The sequence below is a fragment of the Python bivittatus genome, unplaced genomic scaffold (assembly GCF_059951505.1).
Source record: "Python bivittatus isolate LINGU-HERP-01145 unplaced genomic scaffold, Pbiv_v1 ctg000020_np1212, whole genome shotgun sequence".
In the NCBI taxonomy this organism is placed as follows: Eukaryota; Metazoa; Chordata; class Lepidosauria; order Squamata; family Pythonidae; genus Python; species Python bivittatus.
Window position 1 is genome coordinate 2728113 of NW_028277030.1, and position 27688 is coordinate 2755800.

At 40.0% G+C, this 27688-nt stretch overlaps 1 protein-coding gene across 1 annotated transcript in view; it reads right to left on the minus strand.

The window, feature by feature from the left end:
* COL4A1 (collagen type IV alpha 1 chain) overlaps positions 1 to 27688 on the minus strand; it is a 146003-nt gene that overhangs the window by 43811 nt on the left and 74504 nt on the right. Inside the window, exons 23-32 of the mRNA XM_088133408.1 lie at positions 26504 to 26587; positions 24771 to 24841; positions 22097 to 22288; positions 16786 to 16954; positions 9611 to 9703; positions 9405 to 9509; positions 7670 to 7767; positions 5528 to 5678; positions 4981 to 5094; positions 3403 to 3570 (exon numbers count right to left, since the gene is read on the minus strand). Of these exons, the coding sequence (XP_087989534.1) occupies positions 3403 to 3570; positions 4981 to 5094; positions 5528 to 5678; positions 7670 to 7767; positions 9405 to 9509; positions 9611 to 9703; positions 16786 to 16954; positions 22097 to 22288; positions 24771 to 24841; positions 26504 to 26587 (1245 nt within the window). The remainder of the gene's footprint in view (positions 1 to 3402; positions 3571 to 4980; positions 5095 to 5527; positions 5679 to 7669; positions 7768 to 9404; positions 9510 to 9610; positions 9704 to 16785; positions 16955 to 22096; positions 22289 to 24770; positions 24842 to 26503; positions 26588 to 27688) is intronic.

Consider the following 27688-nt stretch of genomic DNA (forward strand, 5'->3'; position numbering starts at 1 on the left):
ACATTTCCCAATATTGTTTCCTTCCTCTCAGCCCCATCAGAAAAGTAAAGAAAGCAGCAGGATATGGTACAGCCTTTGATTCTTACTCTACCTGATAAGACTCCTAAATTTATTTATTTCATTCAACGTATAGAGGCGCCCATCTCACTTATGTGACTCTGGGTGGCTTACAAGTTAAAACAGCAAAGGTCAGCAGTGATGGGAATCAACTGCAGAGGAAGGAAGAGAACCAGCACAATACAGGGCCGCCCACCCCCAACCCCCACAGCCAGTCTAGAAGGATACCATGGTCAAGTGTATTGTAGGCTGCCGAAAAGTCAAGTAAAATGAGGATGGATGCATTATCCCACCCCACTCCCACCAGAGGTCATCCAAAAATGCGACCAATGCTGTTTCAGTCTCATACCCAGGTCTGAAAGGGGTTCTGATAATCAACTTCATCCAGGATCTGCTGAAGCTGTTATGCAACCACCTTCTCCACAACCTTCCCTAAAAAGGAAGGTTGAATACTGGATGAAAATTGTCCAGTACAGATAGATCTAGTGATGGCTTCCTGCAGAGGGGGAGAACCAACACCTCCTTAAGAGGCAGAGGAACAACCCCTTTCTCTCAAGGATGAATTCACTAGAACCCAGCCACACGTCACCTCCCGGGAGGCCTTAGCCAGCCGGGAAGGGCATGGGCAGTCTAATGGGCACTCTAATAAGCAGGTGGCCAAGCTCATAGTCCTAAGGACCCTATCCCCTTCCTCAGGCCCAACAGGTTCAAACTCTTCCAAGATAACAGGTCAAGACTGTGCCCCAGGCATCTCCATAGACCCTATAATAAGGCTGATGTCAAACTGGGAATGAATCTGAGCAACTTTATCTAACAGATGCCCTGCATACACCTCTGCATGGCCCCATAGGTGAACCTCCAAGTCCTCTCTACCAGAGAGGGCTCAGATCACCCTAAAAAAGGGGCAGCTATTTGTGGATGCAATAAGGGCAGAGAAGTACTGGTACTTCACTGTTCTTACTGCCACAAGGTAGGCCTTAATAGTGGCTCTCAACTATGTTCAGTTGAGTTCACTCTTCGTTGATCTCCAGCAGCACTCTAGATGTCTCTTAACCTGTTTCATCTCCCTTAGCTCTTCCATAAACCACAGGAAGTGACAGGATCCATGGGAGGAGAGAGGCCACATGGGCCCGATCTGATCTAAAGCCTCCATCACCCTCTTATTCCAAGTGGTGACCAAGGCCTCAACTGGATTGTGCAACAGACCATCAAGAACAACCCTCAGTTCCTTCTGGAACCCATCTGGGTCCATCAGTCACTGGAGGTGGACCGATCAATTAGGTCCTGCTTCCCTGCAGTGGGGGGGAGGGGGGGCACCAGAGAATCCCATGATTTCCAGGGTATGATCTGACTATGAGAGGGGAGTCACAGAGAGCTTCCCCAATTCCCAGCCACTTTGCCACTGCTTCAACAAGAAAACCAGATCAGGCGTGTGACTACTGTCTGGTGTTGGGCCTTGGATGACCTGGGGCAGGCCCATGGCTATCATGGTGGCCATGAACTCCTGAGCAGCCTCAGGCCCTACCTCCAGAGAAAGCAGGTTGAAGTCCCCCAGGACCATAAGCCTGAGCATCTCCACCGCCAACCCAGAGATGGAGTCAAGGAACTCAGGTAGGGAAGTCGCTATGAAGCAGGGAGGCTGGAACAGTAGCATCAATCCCAACTGATCCCTAGAGCCCAACTTAATAAACAGGGTTTCATATCCAGTAACTTGTGGAGCGGCACCCCTGGAAATCATTGGAGACTCCTGGAGGACAATTGCCACTCCCCATCTCTGCTCTGAGTTCTCGGCTGATGCCACACTAGAAACCTGGCTGGGGGTTTCCGAGAGGGGAACACCCCCTTCTGGGCCCAGCCTGGTCTCAGAAATTCATGCCAAGTCAGCCATCTCATCTGTGATTAAATCACAGATGAGAGAGGCCTTATTACAGGCTGACCTGGCACTGACTAGTAGCAACCAGAAGCCTGGAACTCTGAGAATCTGCTGACCAGGAGATGTGGTTGAACTTAGAACAGAAAAATGGAACAAGACACCATGATCGCATTTCCTGAGAGTGGCCTGCCCCCATCTCCCACCATATTTCCCCATATCCATCACTACCTGAATGTCCTGACCCACCCCAGATCCCCCCAAGATCCCAAGGTCCCCCAACCTGTGCCTACCAGCCCCCAAGATAGGAATCTCCACTCCATCACTCTCTAAACCAGTGTTTCTCAACCTTGGCAACTTTAAGATGTGTGGACTTCAACTCCCAGAATTCCCAAGGCAGCAGATACCTCTTGTATTTTGGGGAATGATGATATAGGTAGGTAGGTAGGTAGGTAGGTAGGTAGGTAGGTAGGTAGATAGATAAGATTATCACTGTGTTTTACTACTGAATATTACGTTTTGCTGCTTTTGTAAGGGGTTGCAAAGCTTCTATGGTAGGGATGATGATGATGATGATGATGATGATGATGATGATACTTTAAATGTCCTTTGGCATTTAATGGTAGGTTATAAATTTTTCCAACAGAAAAGAACAACCAAAAAGCTAATCTCCAATAACCATTGATAACACAACTTTGCTTCCAACTTTGTTTAGTTGACTGCCAGGTATGCTTGTAAGAGACATGTACTTTCCATAGATCTGATAGTTCTCCCATTGACCTTATTACTTAATATCAGCCTGTAGTTGCAGATTTCATTATATCCACACAGCAAATGAAGTAGTCAGTATTGAATTAATTTACCTTTGCCTTTTCAAGATGACTTAAAAATCAGAAATTCTTTGCTTTTCTGAACCATCCATATTATTCTTTATCTTTTGCATTTTTTTGATTGAGAGAATGTTAACATATATCAGGTATGTGTTTCCAAACCTTCATTATTTATAGGCAAGGGGCTCAGCACTTTCTAATCTTGCATTAGTCCTGATATAAATACAGGTAATCCTCATTTAGTGACTGCCTTGTTTAGCGACTGTTCGCAGTTACACTGGTGACAAAAAAGTAACTCTATGACCAGTCCACCCATTTATGACCTCTGCAGAACTGTAAAGCAAAGGAAAGCTGAAGGAAGATCATAAGGAAGTCATGGTTTCACTTAGTGACTGCTTCACTTAACAACTAAGTTGCTGGTCCCAATTGTGGTTGCTAAACGAGGACTACTTGTATGCAACAATAAAGGAGAGAAGTGAAACCAATACTGAATCACATATTAGTGCCACTTTTTTTTTTTTTGCTTTAGGATTTTGTTCATTTTCTCTATGTACTGGAACATAATACATAAAAAGTAATAATATATCAAATTATTAATCACAAAGATGTAATTAATTAGATGTAACGATGTAATTAATTAAATACCTGGAACCCCTGGATGTCCTTGTTGTCCCTCTAAACCAGGTAGGCCTGGTAACCCTTGCACACCTGGTAACCCTTGCGGTCCTAGGGCCCCTTTATCTCCTTTAATCCCTGGCGTACCTAGCCCAGGGATACCTGGGTGGCCTCTCTCACCTTTGATCCCTGGATGCCCTGCAACAATTAACAGAAACAGGAAACAAAAAGATGCTTGGAAATAAAAGGTTTGACACAGAAAATTATGTATTTGGTATTAGGTCTAAAAATGTGGAGGAAAAATGCATTTTTAACTGGGCATATGTTAACCTTGGGATGGCACTACACAGTGAAGCAAATTGTCACATCTCCAGGAACAGACAGGGAAACAAAGGCAATATTCAGTCTTATGCTGGAAGGAAGGAACCCTACAGGAAATATATTATCCATATGAAAAAGTTAATCTGAGGTGGGGTTTTTTTCCCCCAAATAAGGAACTCATGGTGGATTATATCAAGGTATCTTCCAAAGCTTTCGTGAAGAAGTTAATATCAATTGGCCCCTCACATCTGGAAATATAAAATCCAGTTGTTAAACTCCAAACTGTCCCTATCTTTTATACATTCCTTGATGGGTGAAAAATAGAAATCAACTAAGCAGTATTAATATCAACTTACTAATTTATATTAACAAGGCTAGAAATAATTTAAAGACGTACAGGAATGAGAACAAGAAAAGGAGCTGATTCAGGAGTCGTTATCTACCACGCCCACAGATACATCCTGAGCAGAATCTGGTGGATTCTTTCACACCCACGCAACTGAGCATCCGTCTCTGAGAAACGCTGATGGAATGTCTTCACTGAAACTGAAGCTCTGAAACTCTGAGAACAGACGTTCATTTCTGTTCTTCCAGATACTCACAAAGAGTATTTGTTACATTTGAAATGTAACAGAACAAGGATTAGCATCTACACAGGAAATAGTAACTGTTTGCAACAGGGCCTCATGTTACTTATGTTTTACTTATGTCCAAAATAAAAGAAAAATACTTCTTAGAAACTGTTGAAGTAACTGTCCCTAAAAGAATTAGAGTAATTAACTATTTGTGCAATGACTCCAACACTTGATATGCGAATAGTTCCTCAACCACTAAACTGCCTGAAAAGTTATTCTGGCTCCCAGTATCCACTGTCTTCACTCTGGATCTGGAAATGCTAGCTACCTATTTGCCTCTAGTACATGCACCTATCGCTTGTAGAAACATGAGAATTTCTGCTCTGATTTGGCTCAGTCAATAAACCATAAGTTTGGTTACCCTTTCAAGATGTTCTATTCTGACCAACCAAAAGTGAGTTTATGTCCAGGGGAACAACTTCCTTGCTAGAGAGTTCAGTGATGAAATGAAACTGTTGTTGGCTGGTTTCTTTGTTTCACATACTCCTGGCAATGCCTGATCTCCCTCATGTTCAGATGCTTAAAAGAAGTTAGAAATATAAACACTGGCGCTTTTCATCAAACCATAAAACTTGTGCAGGATAGATTTCAACACAGGTTAGTGTGAAGATTTATCAACATTAATGGTGATGGAAATAAATGAATAGGTTACCTATTGGTCCTGGAGGCCCGAATTGTCCTGGGGGGCCAGGGGGGCCAGGGGGGCCCATATGGGGCTCACCAGGGGAACCCTGTAAACCTGGTAATCCAGGAGGACCCGGTTCACCTAATTGGAAAAATGAACAACTATAGCCAGTTAACTTGCATATTACTCATTTTAAAGATGATTGGTCTTTGTAGACCCTAATAAAAGGTCCTTTACAATGTGATAAACACTTCAAGGGAAGTCCCATTTAGCTCAAAAAGACTTAAGAGATTATAGAGTAATCACAGAACAGAGCCAAAAAGGTACTTCCCTTGTCACACTTTAAAAATCAAAGGGAGGAATAAAAGTGACTTCTCATATAAAAGAGAATAAACGAAATATTAGAGAGAAAAATAAGCTGTATTAAACTGTGTAAACCTCAAGTGAGATGTTACACCATTCACTTTATTTTAGTTACAAAATGTATGGCATATACAGGGTTACAAAATGTATGGCATATACAGGGAAAGAAAACCTATATCATAAAATGTAGCTCAGAAGGGCACAGCCTCACCTCGAGATCCTGCCTGGCCAGGGACACCAGGAAACCCTTTTTCCCCTGGCACACCGGGAAGTCCCTGGCTGCCTTTTGGTCCAGGAGAGCCATCTCGTCCTTGGAGACCAGGAAAACCTTTAGTGCCTGGGAGACCTAATCCAGCTTCACCCTTAACACATATGTCAATAAAGCATTATTGAAAAGAATGCAAAATGCACCTACACATAACAAATCAGCAAAATAGAATCAATTAGGCAGTTTTTATTAGCAGTTTGGATGTTAATGAAACAGGAAGAGAGTGAAACCTCATTTTAAGGGACCTTGATGCAACAGACTTGGCATCAGGCAGGCTAATTTTTCATTCTGATTATGTCATTTATTATGCAAATGATGGAAATGCTATCATTTGCATCATGACACCAATGGCATAATTGATGCAAATGATGTAGTTACAATGATGACATTATGCAAATGACACAAGCCACTGCAAATTATGTATTCTCCAATTTAATGGATATTTGTGAATAATGGATATCTCTTCCCTAATTATGCCTTTGAACTGTGGTGCTGGAGAAGACTCTTAAGAGTCCCCTGGACTGCTAGGAGGTCAAACCAGTCAATCTTAAAGGAAATCAACCCTGACTGCTCATTGGAAGGATTGATAATGAAGCTCAGGCTCAGATACTTTGGCCACCTAATGCGAAGAGAGGACTCTTTGGAAAAGACCTTGATGCTGGGAAAGCTTGAAGGCAAAAGGAGAAGGGGATGGCAGGGGATGAGATGGTTAGACAGCATCACTGAAGCAATGAGCATGAAACTGAGCAAACTCAGGGAGGCAGTGAAAGACAGGAAGGCCTGGTGCGATATAGTTCATGGGGTCAAGAAGAGTCAGACACGACTTAACGACTGAACAACAACGCCCCTAATTAATCAATTAAAATGAGGTTTCACCATATGTCCAATAATCTAAGAAATCAAATTGGATATTTCATTCTTGTTATCCTGAAATCCCTCATTAAACTTCTACGAGGTGACTGAATAATAACATTCTAATATTTCATAATGAAGGTTTCAGTAACAGAACATTGACAAATGCTTTTGTGAGTGAAATGAATTAGTTTGAATTGGATAAAATTTCACAGGAGGTTCATGAAAAATAGAAGGAGAATAAGCAAGAGCTTAACACAGAAGCAAGAGTCAGAGTGGCTGAAGATACCAGGATAAAATTAAGGAAACAAATATATATAAGGCATGGCAATTATAAAGAGAGACAGGATGGAGAAAATGATAATCAGAAGGGAGGCTAAGGATAAACAGCTAAGGGACAAAAGAAAGGTACAGTAAGGGAGATGCTCAGTTTCTATATGAAATTTTATATTTTACTCCATTTCATATCTGAGATTCATATGTGAAATCAATGTGCATTAATACTTTTGCCGCGCCTCTATTCAGTACTTGCATATATCAGTCTGGAACCCAATCCTTCATTGTCAAGAAACAAATCTGTCCCAATCATGCACAATTCAAAAATAAGATTTTACCCTAGTGTGAACACGGGACTAATATGCAAATTCAATGGGAGATCAGAGCCATAGGCACAAGTGCTGTTCTCAGTGAAGGTACAATATTGGAAGGGAAGAAGAGAATTCATTCAGTTAGCATTTTAAAATGAACTTACCAAATTCAAACTCACCAAAATAAGATATGAACCAAAATATGAATGTCCTCAATTATTTGCCCTTCCAGAATTTTGTAGTGAGTAAAGCAAAAATGTGCAATTCAAAAACAGTATCAAGAAAAAATATGAAAATGCACCTTGTTATTGTGTGTACTAAAAATAAGCACAGACAAATGTACAAATGGGAAAAAAATGAGTTTGGAAAACAATTAAAAACAGAAAAAAAAAAAAAACAGATTCAGCCATCCCTAACCTTTGCCTTATGGGCACCCAACTTATGCAAGTAATCATTTATTTGCATAATTTGTATGCTGTCTTTCTTTTTGAAAAAAGACAGCAAAAAAAGAAGCTCATAAAAAAATAATTAAGGCCTGGCAAAAGGCAGAGAATGCGTGGAGCCCCTGCAGTTCCTGAGGGCATGGCTTCCATTGCCTGGCAGTGCAGAGGACCGTCCTCATCAGTATTACGGCTCTGGCGCTTACCTTCTGTCCTTTGGCTCCAGCTGCACCTGGGGGACCTTGGAGACCAAGATCTCCCTTCTCTCCACTTGAACCTTGTGGACCTGGCTGACCAGGAAAACCTACAAGATGCACAAAAATGCCAAGGATTTGCCTAACAGATCATGATAAACTCCTAATTGTGTCAGAAACCTAATGGAAAGATAAGATCTGGACTGATGTTAAACAGAAGAAGGTGCTTTGAACGTAACAGAAATTAAGGTGAATCTACCCTCTCCTTCATCAACCTGCTTATTTTTGAAGATCTTCCACCAAAGCCCTTTTCCATGTATGAGTATTACATAAAAGGAATGTCTGGTTGTGTTTCCATGGTGAAATGCCTTCACAAAGATTTCTGCCTGCTGTCAACATTACTATCATGTAAGTGCCCAGTAAAAGATGTTTTATTTGCCACTTATTTAACTACATACATTTAAGCCTGTTTTAAAGGGATTTTTCCCTGTTTTGCTATTTTTCCTTTTTTGTACTATGTTGACTATTGCCTTGATAAAATAGGTATAAACGGTCTTTAAAGGAACAATTACATTTGAACAGTTGCAAATCAAGATATCTTCATCCTTAACATGACCCCTTGAGCACAATTGTAAAAATGATCTACTAGAAAGTATGAATGTAAGGCTATAATTATAATGATGGTACAAAGAGGGCAGCATTATCAGCTACTTTCAGTTATTTTCTTTCTCTGACCACAAATAATAGTGAGCATTTGTCTCTCTGAAATGTGGCCATTCTGCCCAGCAAAACTGATCTTTTTCCTCCTGGTTTAACTTGGCCCTTTCCCTTTCAATAACAGGACTTCCCAGCAGCCAAAAAAGAGAGGAGGTTAAGTAGGCTAGCTTCTAAGGTTGTACTAGCCCTTCAAAAGAGGTGTTCCACCACACATGGGAATGTGAAGCAAAGTGGCTGAGCGTAAACATGCACGTGGAAACAGCAGCTTTCAAAGTAGCTGCAGAAGCCTGGAAAACAACGGAGCTACTTTAATGATCCAAAATGTTGTGAAGCGCTTCCTTTGAAGGATTGGCACACTCATCTTAGCATTGGCTTGGATACCCTCAATAAGGTACCCTCTAGTGGGAGCCTCTTAAGCCAGCTTCTAGGAGGATAATACATGCAGTGATAGTTGAGAGATTGAATCAAACTGGATTATTTATTTTCCACAATATGCGAGAGCAATTCTATTTCAAAGGCAATTAAAACATCAGTTATCTGTGCCATTTGCCTTTATGTTCAGGAGAGGACAGGGATAAGGCAGATCAGGCACCAGTGATAGGCCCAGTTGCTGAACAGCAAAGCCAATTCTCTCAGTCTGTCATGACCTTTGTTTAAATATGCTTTAAAGGGGGGAAGCATAGAGCCAAAATATAATTTAATCCCTTAAAGGGGGAGCAGATCAAACTATCTACAGTATGTTGAACAAAAAGATTTTAATACGGGAAGTGGTTTGAATTCCTTGTTTGGGAAGCTTCTTGGTAGGTCTTATTTTTTATCAAAATAATATTGACGTGTTAAAAAAACTAAACAAGCCATCTTATCCAACCCCATCACATTTCTTTGATAATCACCATTTAAAATATATCTGGAATCTGCTTTGGTCCCATCCACAGTATAGAAAAGTTTCTGAGATTTTGGCCATCCTCTATCTACCTCAAAACGTCTTCTTCAAATGGTCATTCACTTTATAGTGTAACTCATGTAATACCTGGGGGCCCTGAAGGGCCAGGAAATCCAATTCCTGCAGGCCCTGTCAGACCTTTTTCACCTGGCAGGCCAGGTCTTCCTGGGATCCCTGGGTCTCCCTTGTCACCTGTGGAGTTATGTACAAAATGAGCCAGGTGTTGTTCTTATGAAAAGGAATCATTATGGAACAATTAAGAACATTCTCCACATTATCATTAGACAAGATACCTTGGAGGCCTGGATTTCCAGGTTGTCCAGGAAAACCTCTGAGCCCTTGAGGACCAGTCACAGTAATGACATGTCCAGCTTCACCTTTGGGACCTTGTAGTAAATATATAAAAAGATATACCAAATTAACAAATACATCATCTACTTTTTCAGAATATGCAATTTAACTCCTAATATTTATTTTCACCTACATAACTGTTAAAACAAGAATTTACAGTACCTCTGGATTCCATGAGAAAAGTAACTTAGGCTGCAACCTTACACTAGTTAAGCAGAAAATAAATCCATGTTAAGATTGACCTACAGGGGAACAATCTTAATACACAATTTTTTCCCCATTTTTGTTAATATCTTTATTTTTTTGTAACAAAACAACCTTTAATCTTAAAAAAAGATTAAAAATAAATAAAAGTATAAACTAAAAATACAAACTAAAAAGGAAAAGGAAAAAAAAGAAAAGAGTATTTTCTGGAAGAATGGGACATCTTCAACATGTTGAGAGGAATCAAATCTGTCTCAGGTCATTTCAATTTCAAGATTGACAGGCATCAAATTCTGGCTGAGAGTGGGATAGCAATGATAGTGGGATAGCAGTGAGAGAAAATTCTTTCAGAGAAGCAACCTCCAATAGTTTATTTCCATATTTCCATTTCAATCAGGTGCTATAGAATAACTTTTCTCTATCCTCCAATTTTCTAAGAAGACAGAAAAAAGGAAGGGAATGCATAAAGGAGCCCCTTTCACCATATTTTTCTATCAAGTTCAATATCAAGAAGAAGAGCAAAATTTATGCATTTCCCTGAGTAGTGAAAAGGTGGCAGCAGGCCATCACTTGAATCATCTAAACATTAAGTCTTAATGGTGACTCTTGGACAGATGTTCTGTTGACCCAGTATGCCACTTAGTTCAATTTTTTTGGCTAGATGTTCCACACTGGAGGACAGCAGTCCTCTGCTTACTTAAGAAACTCCACCATTTTCTTGATTCGTAACTTGTTCTGACTTCATGCAAGCTGTGGCAAACATATTGTTAATTCTGATGAGAATGTATTTTCCTGAAATGTCATTTTTGAACTCTTTTATATCTGGTTGTCTGTCCAGAGTTCTAATCAATCTATGTTTCTGCTTTGTTCTAGTCTGAACTATTTATTTATTTATTAATCAATTATGTATAAATTATTTGACTAACTTCCTCAGATAACATGGTATTTATTGGACCAGATCCCTACCTAAACAATTTGATATGCATTTTAATTATGATTGACTAGTTCCTTTAGACCCAATGTTTCCTACAGTTCTGAGTGTTGGAAATGGACCCAGGTTACTTGCAGCAGCCATCATTCTGAGAGATGAAATGCCTTCCATGAAACTCAAACAATCAGTCAACTTCACCCTGGCCTGTGTTGATATGGCTATCCAAAGAAAGAGCAAAGTATCATTCTGATAATTAAAAGAAAAACCTTCAGCACCTTTTGTGAATGAAATTGGGATTAGTTTATTAGAGCACTGGAGGATACCATAGTACACATCAGTTTGGCCAAGGATGTAAGGTTCGGCTATGGCACTGACCCTACTTGTTATTTCTGCCCACTGCATATCATGAGAAACATCAAGGATTGCAAAATGTCTAAGATAATTCTTTCACTGAGTGGGAAGCAGTAAAGTCTTTTTCAGATTCATATTGAATCTGCAATCTCACAAGATGAACAAAATTACATGGATTCTGCCTTTATTTTGTACTTGCCCCTTCATTGTAATGTCAATGGGGCAGTGGGCTACTTCTAATGATTCAAGATTTGTTTTAGAATCAAAAAGACAAATTAGTGGAAAATGGTCGCTATCAGGGCGAGTTTCAATGTAAAAATAAGCTATATGATATATGAAGTTCCGGGAGATCATAATATAGTCCCTGGCCCCATTTGGGTGCCAGAAAGTAAACTCCCCTTTTTGGTCCCCCCTGACAGTGCCATTAAGTGTAACTAGATCTAATATATATATATATATTTTATCCGCACTCAATCGTTACTGATTCTGTGGCGACTGCCTGGACGAGTCCTGTAGTTTTCAAGGCAAGGTGTTTCGGAAGTGGTTTGCCATTGCCTCCTTCCTAGAGCAGAGCCCAGGTGGCGAGCGCAGGAGGCGGGGTTTCCGTTGCTTCGCACCTTTTTTGGGCGTGCGCAGCTTCTGCGTTACCGGCAACTGCTCCCGTCTCCCATGCAAGCGCCGCCAGCATTTTCCTCCCAGCGGGGTGAGAGTCCCCATTTATCTACTCACGTATGTTTTCGAGCTGCTGGGTTGGCAGGAGCTGGGGAGGAAGCAGGAGCTCACTCTGCTGTGCGGAGCTGGGCTCGAACTGCTAAAGTGTCAACCATTTCTGGCTGGCAACTTTCAGCGTCATTAAGATGCTGCGCCACCGCGTCCCCATAATTAGATCTAAACTATCCACAAATTCAGCTAAACGAAATCCTGCAATATTACATTTTTGATCTTTAGATTGTCTGGCTAATAAATATCCCACATCAGTTTTAGGGGGCATTTGCCACTTAAAATGGGTTTGCAAAAAGGCATCAGATTGGCCAATACATGCATTAAAATCACCAGCTGTTATTATAATGGAGTCTGGGTATTGACATGCTAGCAAAATTATGTAGATATCAAACTGATCCCACAATTTATTTATTTCCTGTGTCCACGAATTGGGGGGAAATATACATTGATAAGTAATACAGAGTAAAATTTAAATCTAAGTAGGAGAGCTAGAGCCATATTTGAGTAAGACTCCAGCATAAATACTGAGACATTGAGTTTCGCAGAAATCATAGAACTCAAGCCACCTGATGGTCTACCCTATTTTGTACTGGGAATTGTATTCAAAGTAAAGGGAATATATCCAGGTATTGATAGATCCTCCCTAGCCCATGTTTCTTGAAAAAGAAGAATATCAAAAGAAGAAATATATTCCATAAATGAAACATCTAACATCTTTGCTTTCCAGCCTGCAACATTCCAGGAGAGGATAGAAATGCCCCCTTCGGTAGGATAGAGTCATTTAGAGTCTGAAGGTGCTATCAGTAAATTAACTGTACATACAGAGTTTTTCTTCTGGCATGGGGGCAGAGTTGAAGTTTCATCTAGTGTTGCCTGTTGTGATGCCACTTGGGTTTGGAGGGTAACTTCCAGTTGGATGATTTTAGAGTTTTCAGTAACAGTATCCAAATATAAATTTTGGGGAAGAAGACTAATAGATTCCAAGGGATGTAATAAAAGGCCGTCCTGTGAAGAAGGTCTGAGATCCAAAGAACATTGTTCAGCATCTGCCTGTGAAGAGGGAAACACTTCCTCCTCAGTAGTAAGCAAGGGCTGGTACTCTCCAACAGGCTCCCCATTCCTTCCCTGATGGCTGGAAAAAATGTTTTTTGAGTGGCAATTTCTATTAATTTCACTGTCCATCGAATAATGACAATTTGTGTCAGTATCTGGAGACACAAGTTCAATAAGTGGTTCTGCAGTAGCAATAGTGAGCAGTAAAGTTTCCTTAAGATTTTCTAGCTTTTGTATTATATTATTTTGTTCCTTCCTGGGCAGACACCCAAAAGCATTAATAAGATCGTCTTCAGCTAAATCTGACATATCTTCATTTTGTAAGGGTGGCTGACTCCCACTGCCTTGCTTTTTCAAGGTCGTGTGTGGGAAGGAGGGCTTGCTAGCTTCTGTTACAGTTGTTAAGTGAGTATGAAGTCGAGATGAAGCAAAGCCAGATAAAGAGTTAATTTTTACATCATGAAAAACTCTGATTTGAAATGATGTTAAGTATGGTCTCATCTTAAATAGCATTAATGGAATAGTAGTCTAATTAAAAGATAGCAAAATCCATTTATGGTTTTGTACAGGGGGGAGCCATTCAATGTCACATAAATCTATCTGACTGTAATGACAGTGCAGAAGTTGCCCTAAGGAAGTTTTGATTGGTCTCCTTGAATCCTAACATCCAGTATTGAGACTATTCAGGGAGATACAGAGAGCAACCTGCTGGGTCTGAAGTAAGCGGTTTTGCTTGCAGGAAGTTTCCTCTTTTGTATTCAGAAAGATGTTAGACTGTATGAGACTAACTTATCAGAGAGTGAGGATTTATTAGTACAGTCATTTAGTCGTTATACACTTTTGTCAGTTTGCTTTACTTTAATGTCTCGCCCTTTATCAGAGCGCACACCAGGAATATCTTGCTTTGCCAGAGCTTCTGCATTAATTTTAATGGATGTGGCAGGTCCAGATGCATACTTTTGAGCGAAAGCCTCAAACTCTTTTTTCAGCAGATCTAAGTCATATTTTATAGCTGACAGCTGCTCAAATAGTGAAATAACAGTTTGAGCTGTAAGAAGACATTGCTTTGCCATATACTCCGTTCTATTTTCCCATGGAAGCCTCTCCAAATTCTGATTTTGTATCTTATTTTTAAACTTATTTTTATTTCCCTTGAGATTATTAGGAGAACTAACAAGTTCTGGGGACATACAGTGAGAGACTGAAAGGGAGTCCGAATTTTCATTTAGCTCTTCCCTGATAGATAATGAGAGCTCTAACAGCTGTTGTTTTTCCAGTTCTGTTTGTAAGTCCCATTCAAGGGCTGCAAATTTGTTGGAGGTGGAAGGAAGATTTCCTTTACTTACAGTTTCTTTTTGTGTAAAAAGTTCTTCTATCTTTGGTTGTTTAGCAGATTTTGGAGAGGGGAGAGAGCCTGGACTAATTCCATGACGCTTCTTTCTTTTTCCCATATTGTTCTAATCGACTCAGACACTAATTCAAAATCTACAATAACCTAATAAACTTATTTTAACTAAAAACTATCTAAAGAAAAAAAGTAGCTAAAATATACTATTTAAAATTTGAAGGGCAGGAGCATGGAAAAACATGCGTTGCTGAGCTGGTGAGCCGAACTCCTGACCTATTATGGATCTAATATTTCCATGTTGAAATGTTTGTTGAGATTTTTGTTCTAGCATTTGATATCTAAAACTACCCCAATACAGTGTTCCTAAAACTAAAAGGGAAAGTGAATATACACAAGATCTTAGTTGGGATTTTTGCACTGGCAAAGATGTTGAATCACCCTGAAATTTTAAAATCATTTCCCTTGTTCTCTGAATAGGAAGAGGTAACTGTCACATGAATTTCCAATACAGGAATCAGCGTTTCTGCTTGCCTGTCACTGAGATCCATTGCAAGTCCTGCTGACTGTGTACTGTTTGTCTATTTTTAATTCTGTAACTACACTGAAATACAAATCCTGGATACTTGGATTAATTATATTTTAGGAACAGAAGGCATGAAAACATTGGATTTATGTATCTTTGGAGTGCCATCCAAATGCTTTTTTTTGTAGGCAGAAGCTTTAAGGAAAATGGCAAAATCAAGAGCAACATAATAATGAGATGCTTCGGGAATTATGAGTACTAAAGAGATCTGTTCAGTTACCTGCAGCCCTAGGCTGCTTTCACTGTGGATACTCTCTCTCCCCCTCCCCTCCCCCATATTTTCCTCCTGCTGCTGCTTTGTTCATATCGCCAGCAGCCTACCAATCAATCGTTTGACAAACAAAAACGCTCTTCCTCTCAATGGAGTATCACTTAGGCCCCTGCTCTTTCCAGGAGTCCAAACTCAGGCATCCCTGAGAGGTGACAGTCTAGCCTCCACTTAAAGATATATCCACAGAAAAAGAGTTCACCACCTCCCTGGATAATTACCACCAACTATCCTTATCACTAGGAAGATATATATACTCATATTTGTACAAGCTGTACCCAGCACCCAGCACCACACATGACCCCTGCACCTAGAAAAGTTGTTCATCTCCGCTGTAAAGAAATAGAAATATGTTGCTATATATATAATTATTTGTAGAGTAGCTAATGTTTTATACATCAATGTACTTTTTCTTGTTTTTACAACAGTTGCATGAAGAATATGTTACTGATTACTACTTTAAGAAGTCACTGGCTTTTAGCAAAAGTACACATGCAGTCAAGTGTCTTATTTGTTTATATAATGGATGAGGAACACTAAGAGAGGGAAAGTGTTGCACATCCCTGTTTGTCTGACCCATTAAGGAACGAGAGCAATCCCATCATCTTAATGGCAAATACTCCACAGTCATTTTGTATATTGAGATACAATACATGGATGCATTTTATATGCATGCAATAAGTGCATATTTTGTGCATATAGCAGTAGAAAATGGAAAAGGTGCCCAAATACTTGAAAAGAGAAGTACAATATACAGTAGATAGATAGCAACAGCAGTTTAGTACAATAGGTGCTAAATTGCTGCTTGCTTGCTTGCTTGCTTGCTTTCTTTCTTTCTTTCTTTCTTTCTTTCTTTCTTTCTTTCTTTCTTTCTTTCTTTCTTTCTTTCTTTCTTTCTTTCTTTCTTCAAGTATTTGGGCACCTTTTCCATTTTCTACTTCCTCACAGCCAACTGTAAGGTGAGGCCCTTTGTTTGGAGACAGGACTGACGTAGCTTTGATAAGACCCACCCAGCCATCGTTCTATCTTACTGTAGATCAGTGTTTCTCAACCTCAGCCGCTTTAAGATGTGTGGACTTCAGCTCCCAAAATTCCCTAGCCAGCACGTCTGAAGTCCCCAGCATGAATTGAAGTCCACACATCTTAAAGTGGCTGAGGTTGAGAAACACTGCTGTGGATAACAGCCGTAGAGTTGAATCAGGAACTATAAGGGACTGTTGTCTGGTTCTCCACTGGAACTGCATAACCTAGTTTGCAGATATCATAAAGTGGTACTAGTTGGAAATCACATATTTAAAGAATGTTACTCAGAGACATGAATTTTTTTTTTAGAACTTAATGTATAGATTTTCAAGTTATAAGAGTTGAATATTTCATTTTAGCCCTTTTTTCCCAGTGGTTTCTTTGTTTCTTTTGCTAAAATAATTTGTGGATTGTTTTATCAAAATAACTCTTCAGTCTGATGACAGTTTTGAAGAATTTGTCTTTTTGAGTCACAATGGCAATCACTATATTACATAAATACCTGCCAATTTTGCTGCTATGTCTGTGATAACACACAGATAATGTAACATTCATTTTAATCACTGCAGAAAGTGGCATGTACTATCTATCCATTTTTAAAAATATGTGTCTACCTTACTGTAATAGCATTACCTGGAAGTCCTGGGGTCCCAGGGATTCCAGAAACCCCCTTTTCCCCTTTGTCACCATGTAGTCCAGAACTCCCAACTCCTGGGGGACCAGGAAAACCTCTGTCTCCAGGGGGTCCTGGAAAACCACCTATTCCTGGGAGTCCACGGTCTCCTTTTAATCCAATGGTTCCCTGGTTTTAAGGAAAGAAGAAAATAACTCTCTCTTTAACACATGCATTCTTTGTATACGGATATGGCATAACTAATTCATATTGGGTAGTCAGAATATTCCAAGTGTTCTTTGGTACAAATTAGTTTCAATAGTATAAATAATAGTAACAAAATAGAATAATAATGGTAAGAACAGGTTGTTGTAATTCTCTAGGTAACTGTAATTCTTTAGATAGTCATCTAATACCAATGAATTCTGTCCTTGCATGGACCATCATTCAGAATATTGTAGATCTGAGCTTTCAGCAGGAAAGAACCATACCTCCACCCTAGTACACAACACCAACACTGAATTTATCCAAATATCCATTGTAAATTATAAAGTATAATATAGCCCAGGGAGGAATAATGTGACAGTGGTTGAATCAGTTGAAATTGCATCTGCCAGTCAATGAGCAGTGAGTCTCCAAGGTCCCTTCCAACCCTACGATACTATGATTCTATGAGTTAAAAGGTTCTTACATCTTTCCTTTAGAGTACATGTGGCAGATTGATAAGCCCTTTCCACTGTACTCAAAGTGACACAAATAAAAGGCAGAAGCAATATAGCACTTACCCTGGCTTGAGGGCTTTTACAAATGATGCCATTTACTTTGGCAAAAGGAACAGTTGTAAATTATTTATTTATATTTCGAATTTAAACACTGCCCATCTCATGAGGAAGTGATTCCGGGCAGTTTACAATAAAACAACAAATAAATATTAATTAAAATACAATAAAAACAGTAAAAAAATACAGTAAAAAAAAAACCCAAACACATACATAAATAATAATATCTTCCAAGATGCTGGTGATTGTAAAGATGTTAACATATGGGAGCATCTTCAAGGTGCTAGCTATTCCCAAGGTTGGTTGTCCCTTTTCCCACCCCATGCCAGTTGGCAGAGCTGGGTCTTGACTGCTTTCTGGAAGGACAAGAGAGTAGGGGCCTGCCTCACCTCTGGGGGAAGGGTATTCCATTGGGTGGGGGTCACAGCAGAGAAGGCTCTCCTTCTGGACCCCACCAGTCAACATTCTTTCATTGACAGGGTCCTCAGCATACCCTCTCTGCTTGACTGGGTGGGACGGGTCGATATAATGGGGCTGAGGCAGTCCCTCAGGTAACCGGGTCCCATGCCATGTAGGGCTTTAAAGGTGATAACCAACACCTTGAATTGGACTTGGAAGCAAACTGGGACCCAATGCAGCTTACGCAGCAAAGGTGTAACGTGCCATCTTTGGGGCAGCCAAAATTGCCCGCACGGCTGCATTTTATAACCCTGACCTTCATGTCATAGTGGGAATAAGGAAATTAAGTTGTTATATGAGACCTTAGCCCATCCTACTATCAGTAAACAAATCAGTGTGAACTTCTTTTATCACGGTAACATATTTTTGAATGAGTTCTAGTTCATAATCAGTTTTGGCACTGAAAAGATGCTAGCTATGCATGTTTAGCCACTGCTATAGGACCAACCATGATCTTAGAAAAGCAAGTCACAATGTGTTTAGTGGAGCTAGTTTATTGGTAGACAAATCTGATTACTACACATTGTCCTTTGGGTTATTGCTTAATTGATCCCATACAAAGAACTGATCCTCATGTATAGGAATAATTTCCTATCAGAAGAACTGATAGAATTCTATACAAGCTGAATAGTTCCTGATCCAAAAGGCTTGGAAGACTAGAGAATAAAACCCAGTCTGCAGTGGAGATTTGGGGGAAGATTCTTTCTGTGCGACCTTCACAAATACTGTATGGAGTAAGTGCTCTCAGTGCTCTGAAATAGGTGGATTTAATAAGAGCTTTTCCCAGGGTTTCTGGCCATGCCTAGAAGGGCTAGGTACATAGGACTTGAGGTCAAGAGGCCACATAAACAAAGTCAAACACAGGATCAGTAACAATAGGAACTGATTGTTTATAGCCACTTTGTCTCCAGTTCTAAAGCCTCTGTCATTTAAAGGATTTGCTCAATTGTTTAGAAGCTCTCATAAAAATAATGTCAAAGCAAAGTTAGGAGCCACTATAGTGGAGCCCAGAACATAGTATTGTAGTATTGTAGTATTCAGAAAAAAATATATCTTGGTAATCCTGGGATTGGTGCCTCTTGAGGAGGTATGCGTTAAGTCTGCATAGAATTTATCTTAGTGAATAATTTTCTTGGTGCTACTAAGGGGCAAGCAGATACCAATGAGGCAGATCTGATGTCTCTTCCAAGTTAGGCTTAGTAGTGGTGCTGAAAAGGCTATGAATTCAATAATACCTCCTCCTATTGTCCCACTCACAGTAATAAGAACTGAGGTGTCATATGATAGGGAGTGATGAGGCAGCGAGGAATGGAGTCCACAATGTACTTTCCACAATTACAATATTCAAAACAAATATCCATCTGAAGGGATGACTCATGGCAAATGGTGATTACAAGGAGGCACTGAAATGTTGTTACACTGGGCTTGCCAACAGTCAAGTCACTGTAGCCAATATTGTGGTAAAAGAAGGAAACAAAATTAAGGAATGAAGTTCAGCAATTTGAGCAGAATTTCTCAGAGAGAAATATTCCTCTGTTATTACTTCAGAGGGGTTGAGTTATTTTGGTAGGATCCTCTTAGGCAAATGCACTGGATTGCAAATAGAATTTTGATGTTCAAAGCAAGTACAGAACTCATATGCATGATGTATCCTGGTGATGAAAACAACTCATTTTCCCAAGCTGTAGATGTGTTAGCAACAAACACAAATGAACACATGCAGAAATTACAGTTAACACTGGATTTGATCTTAAATGGCATGAACATATCCATTCATTCACTGATACTTTCCACCCCAGCCTCCTATTTCAGCCTTTTGGATCTCCTCAACATTTTTAAGAAAGTCCTGGGAAACAGAATACCTCAGACATAAACAGACATAATGCTAATAGACCTCTTCCGCAATTATTGTTGGTTGCACAATCAGCCAGATGTTTAGACTGGATTTGGCATTTTTATCCACCTATCCAGTCTTTCCCAAGGACCTGGGATAGGCAGATGTTGTTGTTTGATGATGTTTAGGGTATCATAGCAGGAAGTAAGCTGTTCCAAGTAAAGCTGCCTTTTGCAATTGACTGATGGTGATTTTATCAATGCCAATAGTCTTCAACTGGTACTTCAGATGTTTTGGAATTGCACCCAAGACACCTATTACTACTGGTACTATCTTTGCTTTCTTTTGCCACAGTCTTTCTATTTCTATTTGCAGGTCTTTGTATTTTGTGATTTTCTCCGGTTCTTTCTCTTCTATTCTGCTGTCTCCAGGTATTGCAATTCCACTATCCAGACTTTTTTGTTTTTCTTATCAAAGGTGCTTGTCTGTTTGAATCCTAAAGTCCCAGAGCACTTTTGCTTCTTCATTTTCTGTTACTTTGTCTATTTTGTGGTCCCTCCAGTTCTTGCTTGCAGACAAATGGTATTTCTTGCAGATATTCCAATGCACCATTGATGCTATTTTGTCATGTTGTTGTTTATGGTCAGTCTGTGTGATCTTCTTGCAGCAGCTAACTAGGTGGTCCACTGTTTCTTCACCTTCTTTGCAGAGGCAGTGTTTGCTGTGTGTTGCTGTCTTCTCGATTCTGGCTTTGTATGCATATGTTCTTAAGGCCTGGTCTTGTGCAGCCAGAATTAGCCCCTCTGTCTCTTTCGTCAACTTTCCTGCTCTTAGCCATTGCCAGGTCTTGTTGTTATCTGCTTTGCCTGCTAGTTTTCATGTGTGTGTGTGTGTGTGTGTGTGTGTACTGGCCATGTAATACTTTGTCTTGCCATGTCTCTTTTCTGTTCTTCATTTGGTCTTTCTTGTAGGCCAGTCTCTTCAGTATTGAGTAAGCCTTCATGGTGTACTAGCTTCAGTGCATCTTCTTCACTATCCTTCAGATATTCTTCCAATGCCCTTTTTCCTTCTTCAACTGCCTGGTGTACTTGCAACATTCCACACCTACCTATGCTCCTCCAGGGCTTCTAGTTCCATGAGTCCAGTCCACTATTCCAGCTGTGTATCAAATGACTGGAATTGCCTTGATGGTATTTCCTCCACTTTGGACTTTAAGATCTTTATTAGTATTATTGTTGGTCACACAGGCAACCAGTTGTTTAGACTGGATTTGGCATTTTTATCCAACTATTGAGTCCTTCCCAAGGACCTGGGATAGGCAGATGTTGTTGTTTGATGGTGTTAAAGGTATCATTGCAGGATGCAAGCTGTTCCAAGTAACGCTGCCTTTTGCAATTGACTGGTGGTGATTTTGTCAATTGCAAAAGGCAACATTTATTATTATTATTATTATTATTATTATTATTATTATTAATTTTATCCCACATTTTTTATATGTCACTCAAGGCAGTGAACATACCTAATACTCCTGCCTCCTGTTTTGCCCACAGCAACAACCCTGTGAGGAGGGTTGGGCTGAGAGAGAGTGACCCAGCCACCTTTCATGCCTAAGAGAGGCCTAGAATTCATAGTCTCCTGCTTTCTAGGCCAGCACCTTCACCACTATACCAAAGATTAACTAGTTAAAATTACTTTGATTGACTAAAGGGAATGCCTCCTCATTAATCAAGCAGCAGGTTGTTTTCAGTCAATTAGTGAAATCCAGCTGTGTCAATGTCTGCCAGTGAAATGAATTTCTTCTTTCTCTTCAGCCCTGATTGTCCCACTCAGAATTGATATGGCTCAAAAGGAGATGAGAGAATGAGAAAAGCTTCTTTTCCAGATAGAGATCAATTGGTTTTGGGATGTTGCTGAATATATTACTTTTAGTAAAAGTAATTATAAAAATGTGGACAGAAAATGCCATATTAAAAGAGGAATTCCCCTTTCTACATGTAGCGGAAGGTCTACATCTTCTTAAACTGCAGCCAATTTGTACATCAGTTAACCAAAACCTATGTTTTTTCTACCAGACTATGCATTTACTTGAGTTCACTAATTTATTAACTCACATTATGAAAGGATTTTTATTTAACCAGGTGGGCGTTCTATATAATTCATAAGACTACGCTAAAATGTATTCAGAGATTTTTTAACACACATTTATGTTCGATAGTTAATACAGAAGAACGGACTATGCATAAACAGACAGATACATACTGATGCTCCTTTAGGTCCTGGGATGCCATGTAGACCATCCTGTCCCGGCCTTCCTTCTTTACCAGGAATACCTGGTTGTCCAGGGAATCCTGGTTCTCCTTTTTCACCTTTTACAATGGTGTCATAGAAAACCTCTCCAGGTTCTCCTTTTGGTCCTGGGCTTCCAATCAAACCAGGTACACCAGAAGGTCCCTGAAATTACAGTTAGTTACAGCAGTGTTAATTGTGTTCTTTCAAGTTGTATAGTGAAGTGAAGTACTTGCCAAAATTGCTCATTTTCAAAATTTTGCATAGCAGTGATCCTTAGGACACCGAACTACCCTTTGATATGAACAGATAGTTCATTCAGGTAAAATGGAGGCTTCCAGGTGAGGATCATGGCAGACTAGTTGTCTCCAAAGAAGCAGAGATGGCACTGCAGCAGTGACTGGCAGCCAGATGGCAAATTCTGGCCAGCAGAGCCTCTCCAGACAAGGAGAGCCTGAGAGGCTGTCCACCTGCACTCTGGATGGCTGCTCCTTGTGAGGAGACTGGAGGAATAGAAGGTTCTTGCGGTCGACTCATGAGGACAGTGGCTGGGGGTCGAGGAAGAGTCAACATGCTCACACCTGCAGCGCAGCCTTATTAAGGGCATTAGGTTCACTCAAAGCCTCACTTTCTTAAACACTTTCAGATATAACCAATTTATAGTTAAAGAGAGATCTTTGGACCAGTGGGATAAAGAAACAACCACTCAGTGAGTTAGCCTCCCTTCAGGTTCAATTAAAGAAAAGAGGAAAATAATACTTTTAAGGATTTTGAACTAACAGCAAAAAGCTTAATAAGATTTTGACTTAAGAAAGTTATAAAAGGATAAAGGGGACAGTATAAATTTGAAAGATAAATGTTCTGACGAAAGTGCTTCTGTTTGAAATACCCACAGTGGAGGAATGGTTGGTGAAGATGGCAGAATTTGCTGAGATGCCAAAACTGACTTGTTTGATTAGGGAAAGGACAACAACCACTCTTATGGACTTTTTGCTGAAAAAAGATAAAAATGAACTTGTGGTTTATGGGTTTGACAATTAGAAAAGGTAGATTATGGAAAGAAGGAAATCATGATGTAATCTTAGAGAGAGAGGGTAAAATATAAATGCATTTATAACTGCTGGTAAGAAGATTGGAACCTGCTTCTTTATCATCTTTCCTTTCCTTTCCTTTCCTTTCCTTTCCTTTCCTTTCCTTTCCTTTCCTTTCCTTTCCTTTCCTTTCCTTTCCTTTCCTTTCCTTTCCTTTCCTTTCCTTTCCTTTCTTTTTTCTATTTCTTTTTTATTTATACACTATTTTTATTTATTTATTTTCTAAAATTTGTATTGTTTTTATCTTGTTAAAAATTTCTTTAATAAAAATTATATTTAAAAAAACATATTTAGGTAAAATGAATCCAAGAATCAACCGAAATTCTCAGGACAGACTCATAAAATCACTCTTCCTGAAACTGTTTCAACAGTGCCTCCTTCATCAGACACACACAGAAAGCTCTCATTCCAAAGAAAATAAACTTCCCAAGTTTGGGTGCATTTTTAAACAATTCCACATGCGATGATAGTGGGGAATTTCTATCCTTTCAGGCACATTTCTTCATTTATGAACCAGTTAACTGGTGAAATTTCCCATTTCTTGATCCAAAAAATGGGCAGACTCTGATTTAGAAATCTAGTACACCAGCTAGGCAGAGTAGGTAGTTTGCTTCCTGGAGGCAATGGCATGGTTTAAATCAGTATTTCTCAACCTTGTCAACTTTAAGATGAGTGGACTTCAACTCCCAGAAGCCCCTAGTCCACTTAAGCAGAAGCCTCAATCAAGAAGAATAAAGGACATGTTACATATCTTCTACTATTCTTATGTTAGCATGAACATCTTAAGGGGACAACTGGTAGCCCCTTTGGCCCCCGGCTATAATAGGTTCACTCCATGGAGCCACCCATAGCACAAGCCCCTGTCCTCAATGTGATCTGGTGAATTGACTGGCAGGAGGAACTACTGCTGCCTCCCTCTTCACAGTGATGCTGCTCAATCAGACTGCTTCTCCTCTCCCAGGAGCCTGTATTCTTCAGCAGAAATATGGGGAGGGCCTGGAACTGCCTCCAGTGAGAAAGTAGCAGGCTGCAAGCTGGTTGATGGGAGAGGGGGAAGCCTCAGGGCTTTCCTTTTCCCTGCAGAAGCTGCTGAGGACTGCTAGTGCTCTTCCAGCAGCCCAGCTTAAAATAACATTCTCTCTAGTGGCCTTGCTCAAGAGCGCTGCAAGGTAGAGGAACTAATGGTACCCATGTGTGTATGTGAGTGTATACATGTGTGTGCCAAACCGAGGGGGGGGGTATGCATGTGGAGCTCCTGATCTAGCAACCTGTGTGGTCCTGGGGGTTAAAAATGTTGGCCCCTGACATAATTGAAACATTACTCCTAACCATAAAGGTTGTGAGATGGGAAATCAAAATCTTCCCAAAGAATCAAATGCAACCCTTTTCCCATTTATCAAAACAAAATGCCATGCCCTTAAATGCAAATAGAAAGAGATTTAGCCTTGTATTTGAAATTCATTTCCTGGGATGATGAACACTAAAGCACTGATGACACACATTATCATTACAAAACCATTTTTCTGAAAAGTTGCCAAAAACAGCCATTTACTTACTTCCACTCCTGGAATGCCTTCAAATCCAGGAAGGCCTCTATCACCTTTAGCACCTGGTGGTCCTGGAATGCCTTTTTAAGGAATACAAAGAAATATATCTAACTTACATTTTCTCTTAATATATATAAATACATAGAGCTTCTTGCTGAGTCTCTCATGTAATGGCAAGTCTCTACTTCCGTTGTATTCTATAGAGCTAATCAAAAGATTCATGTGGAATGGTGAACAACCTGCTCAATAAAAACCAGGCATAACAATTTTTTTTTTAAGCCAATGGACACATCTGAAATTTTGGGAGCCTATTGTGGGCATGATCATAAAACATTTGCCATGCAGATGCTTGCCTAATCTCAAAACAGCTGCTGGTGTGGAAATGGCTAGGCATAAAAAACACTCATTTACTGTATTAGAAGTCAACTGTTGAAGATTACTCCCATGCAACATTTAGGCCACTTATTATAAATTAAAATGTTGCCATCTCTATCCATGATCATTATTGCCCTGTGTCTAATCTATTTTTCATGAAGTTTTTGGAATAACTGGTAGTGTCTATAATTTAAAATCACTGTCAGAAATCCTACTCATTGGTGGCCACCAAGATCAGTAGACTTGGTAGGCAGCTCTGCTGTGTGGAATTCCCTCCAAAGTGATATACATATAGCTAGCCGCATCTGTAGCTGCTTATAAGCAATTTTTTTCTTGGCATTTGATATTGGTAGGCATTCTCAGAATATTTTCCTGTATTTACAATTCTTTCTATTTAATATGTCATATTTTTATATTATTTTACTGTAAGCTGCCAAGAGAAGATTGTGATTTTGAAAGTCAACCTAAGTGATCATTTAAATAAAGGAATAAACAAGTTTATTCTTAGCAGAGAACTGCTCCTGTCCTCCGAAGATGCCAGTCACAGATGCTGGTGAAATGTTAGGAACTAAAACTTCCAGAACACGGCCACACAGCCCAGAAGACCCACATCATCCATAGAATAAACAAGTTTATTAAAGTAATGGAAATTTTGGAGTATTCCCAATAATTTTTAGAAAGAAGGAGTTTAATGGAGTGATAATAAAGAATATGTTCTTTTCCAACAGAGAATAAAAAGATGGAATTTCATGTAATTTTCTTCCACCACTTCTGAATTACAGAGGGGAATGTTCATCCTTTACAAAATGCTTAAACAAAACTAAAAGATCACACAATGGTATAGAAATTGCAGATGCTATTTGACATTTACGTAACCTATTTTCCAAACAACCATTTACAATGTTTTCACCCGTAGGCATAAAAAAGATGCAGGGTAAGAAAATGTAGACTTGCTACTCTCATTTTCTGCTCAGGAGAAAATAAAGATTACAGTTTCAGAAAAAGACAGAGCTAACTTCGCTTCTACTGCTCCAGGGATCAGATCAAAACAGCAGAACCTTTCAACAAAATTCATTAAAATACAATGCCAAGATTAACTCATTTTAGAATGTTAAGAATGAAACTTGAAGAGCACAGAATGGAAGGGAAGAAGAAACATCCCAGGTGATTCTTATTTCTCCTCTGTATCATCATCTAGCAATACAAAGCAATATTTTCCACTAGTTATTTTGCTGTAATTTGAAATATCTCTCTCTCCGTTTGTATAGGAAGCAACATGATGAATGGAATAACAGAAAAACAGAACCAATCCTAGGGAACAGCTGTATTTGCAATCTAATTAAGGGATTTTTCCCCTTGTACTTTACCTGGTTCCCCCTGAAGCCCTTGGGGCCCTGGTAGTCCAGGAAAACCTGCCCCATCACACTCAAAACAGCCTTCACCTCTTTCACCTGTGGGAAAGGGTAAAGATATTTCAAGGTTCTTTACATTCAGCATGAAATAATCCCAATCTCACGTCTTGGGAATGGAAACATTTATGACATTCCATTTGACACATATTATTTAATCAAACTTTGAAAGTGACATGTTAAAAAAAAACTATACGTAAACCCCAAAGGACTGCTGCAGCCCCTAAAAGCCTTGGGTATAGGGATACAGTTAGCAAAGGTATTACTATCATGCAACCCAAAAGGATAAAAAAATAAAATACGTGATTGGGCAATAATCATATTAAATATATTTAAATATTAATGGCCTTTCAATGGGAATTAAATGAAATCAATTTAATGATTTCCAATCACACATTTTGGGAGATTGTATCCTGGCTTATCAAACAAAAGTCAAATATAATCATTGGCCCTAAAAAAACTGCACACTACAGTTCTATGAGGAACAGTTTATAGTAAATCCACCTAGACAAATAATACAAGTAGTCCTCGACTTACGACAACAATTGGGACTGGAATTTCCATTGCTAAGTGATGCAGTCGTAAAGCATGAGTGCATCATTTAGTGACAGCAACCCTTGCATTCCCGGTTGCTGTCGTTAACCGAATCCCATGGTCAGGTAGGCAACTTCCTGCCAGTTTCCCACAACCAAAGTCAATGGCTGCTGTGAAAGGGAGTGAGGGGGTGTACAGGGATGCATGGGGGTATGCAGGACGGACTGTGCAAGTCATGGAGGGTGCATGGGGGTGTGCAGGAGTGCATGAGAGGCACTGTGTGGGGCAGGGAGGGTGCGTGGGGCTGCACGAGAGATGCTGCGTGGGTCAGGGAGGGTGTGTGGGGGTTTGCAGTAGTGCATGAGAGGCATCATGCGAGTTGGGGAGGGTGCACCGAGATGCGCGAGAGGCACCATGCAGATCACTGAGGGTGCATGAGATATCCCGTGCAGGTTGGGAAGGTTGCGCAGAGGTCTGTGAGTGGCTGGCACAGCATGAGCACAGAGGGGCTGGGGTGGGGGACACTTACCCCAGCAACATGTGACCTTCCCTGCCAGCTTCCCCACTGACTTTCTGGGGAAGCTGGCAGGGAAGGTTACGAATGGCAAG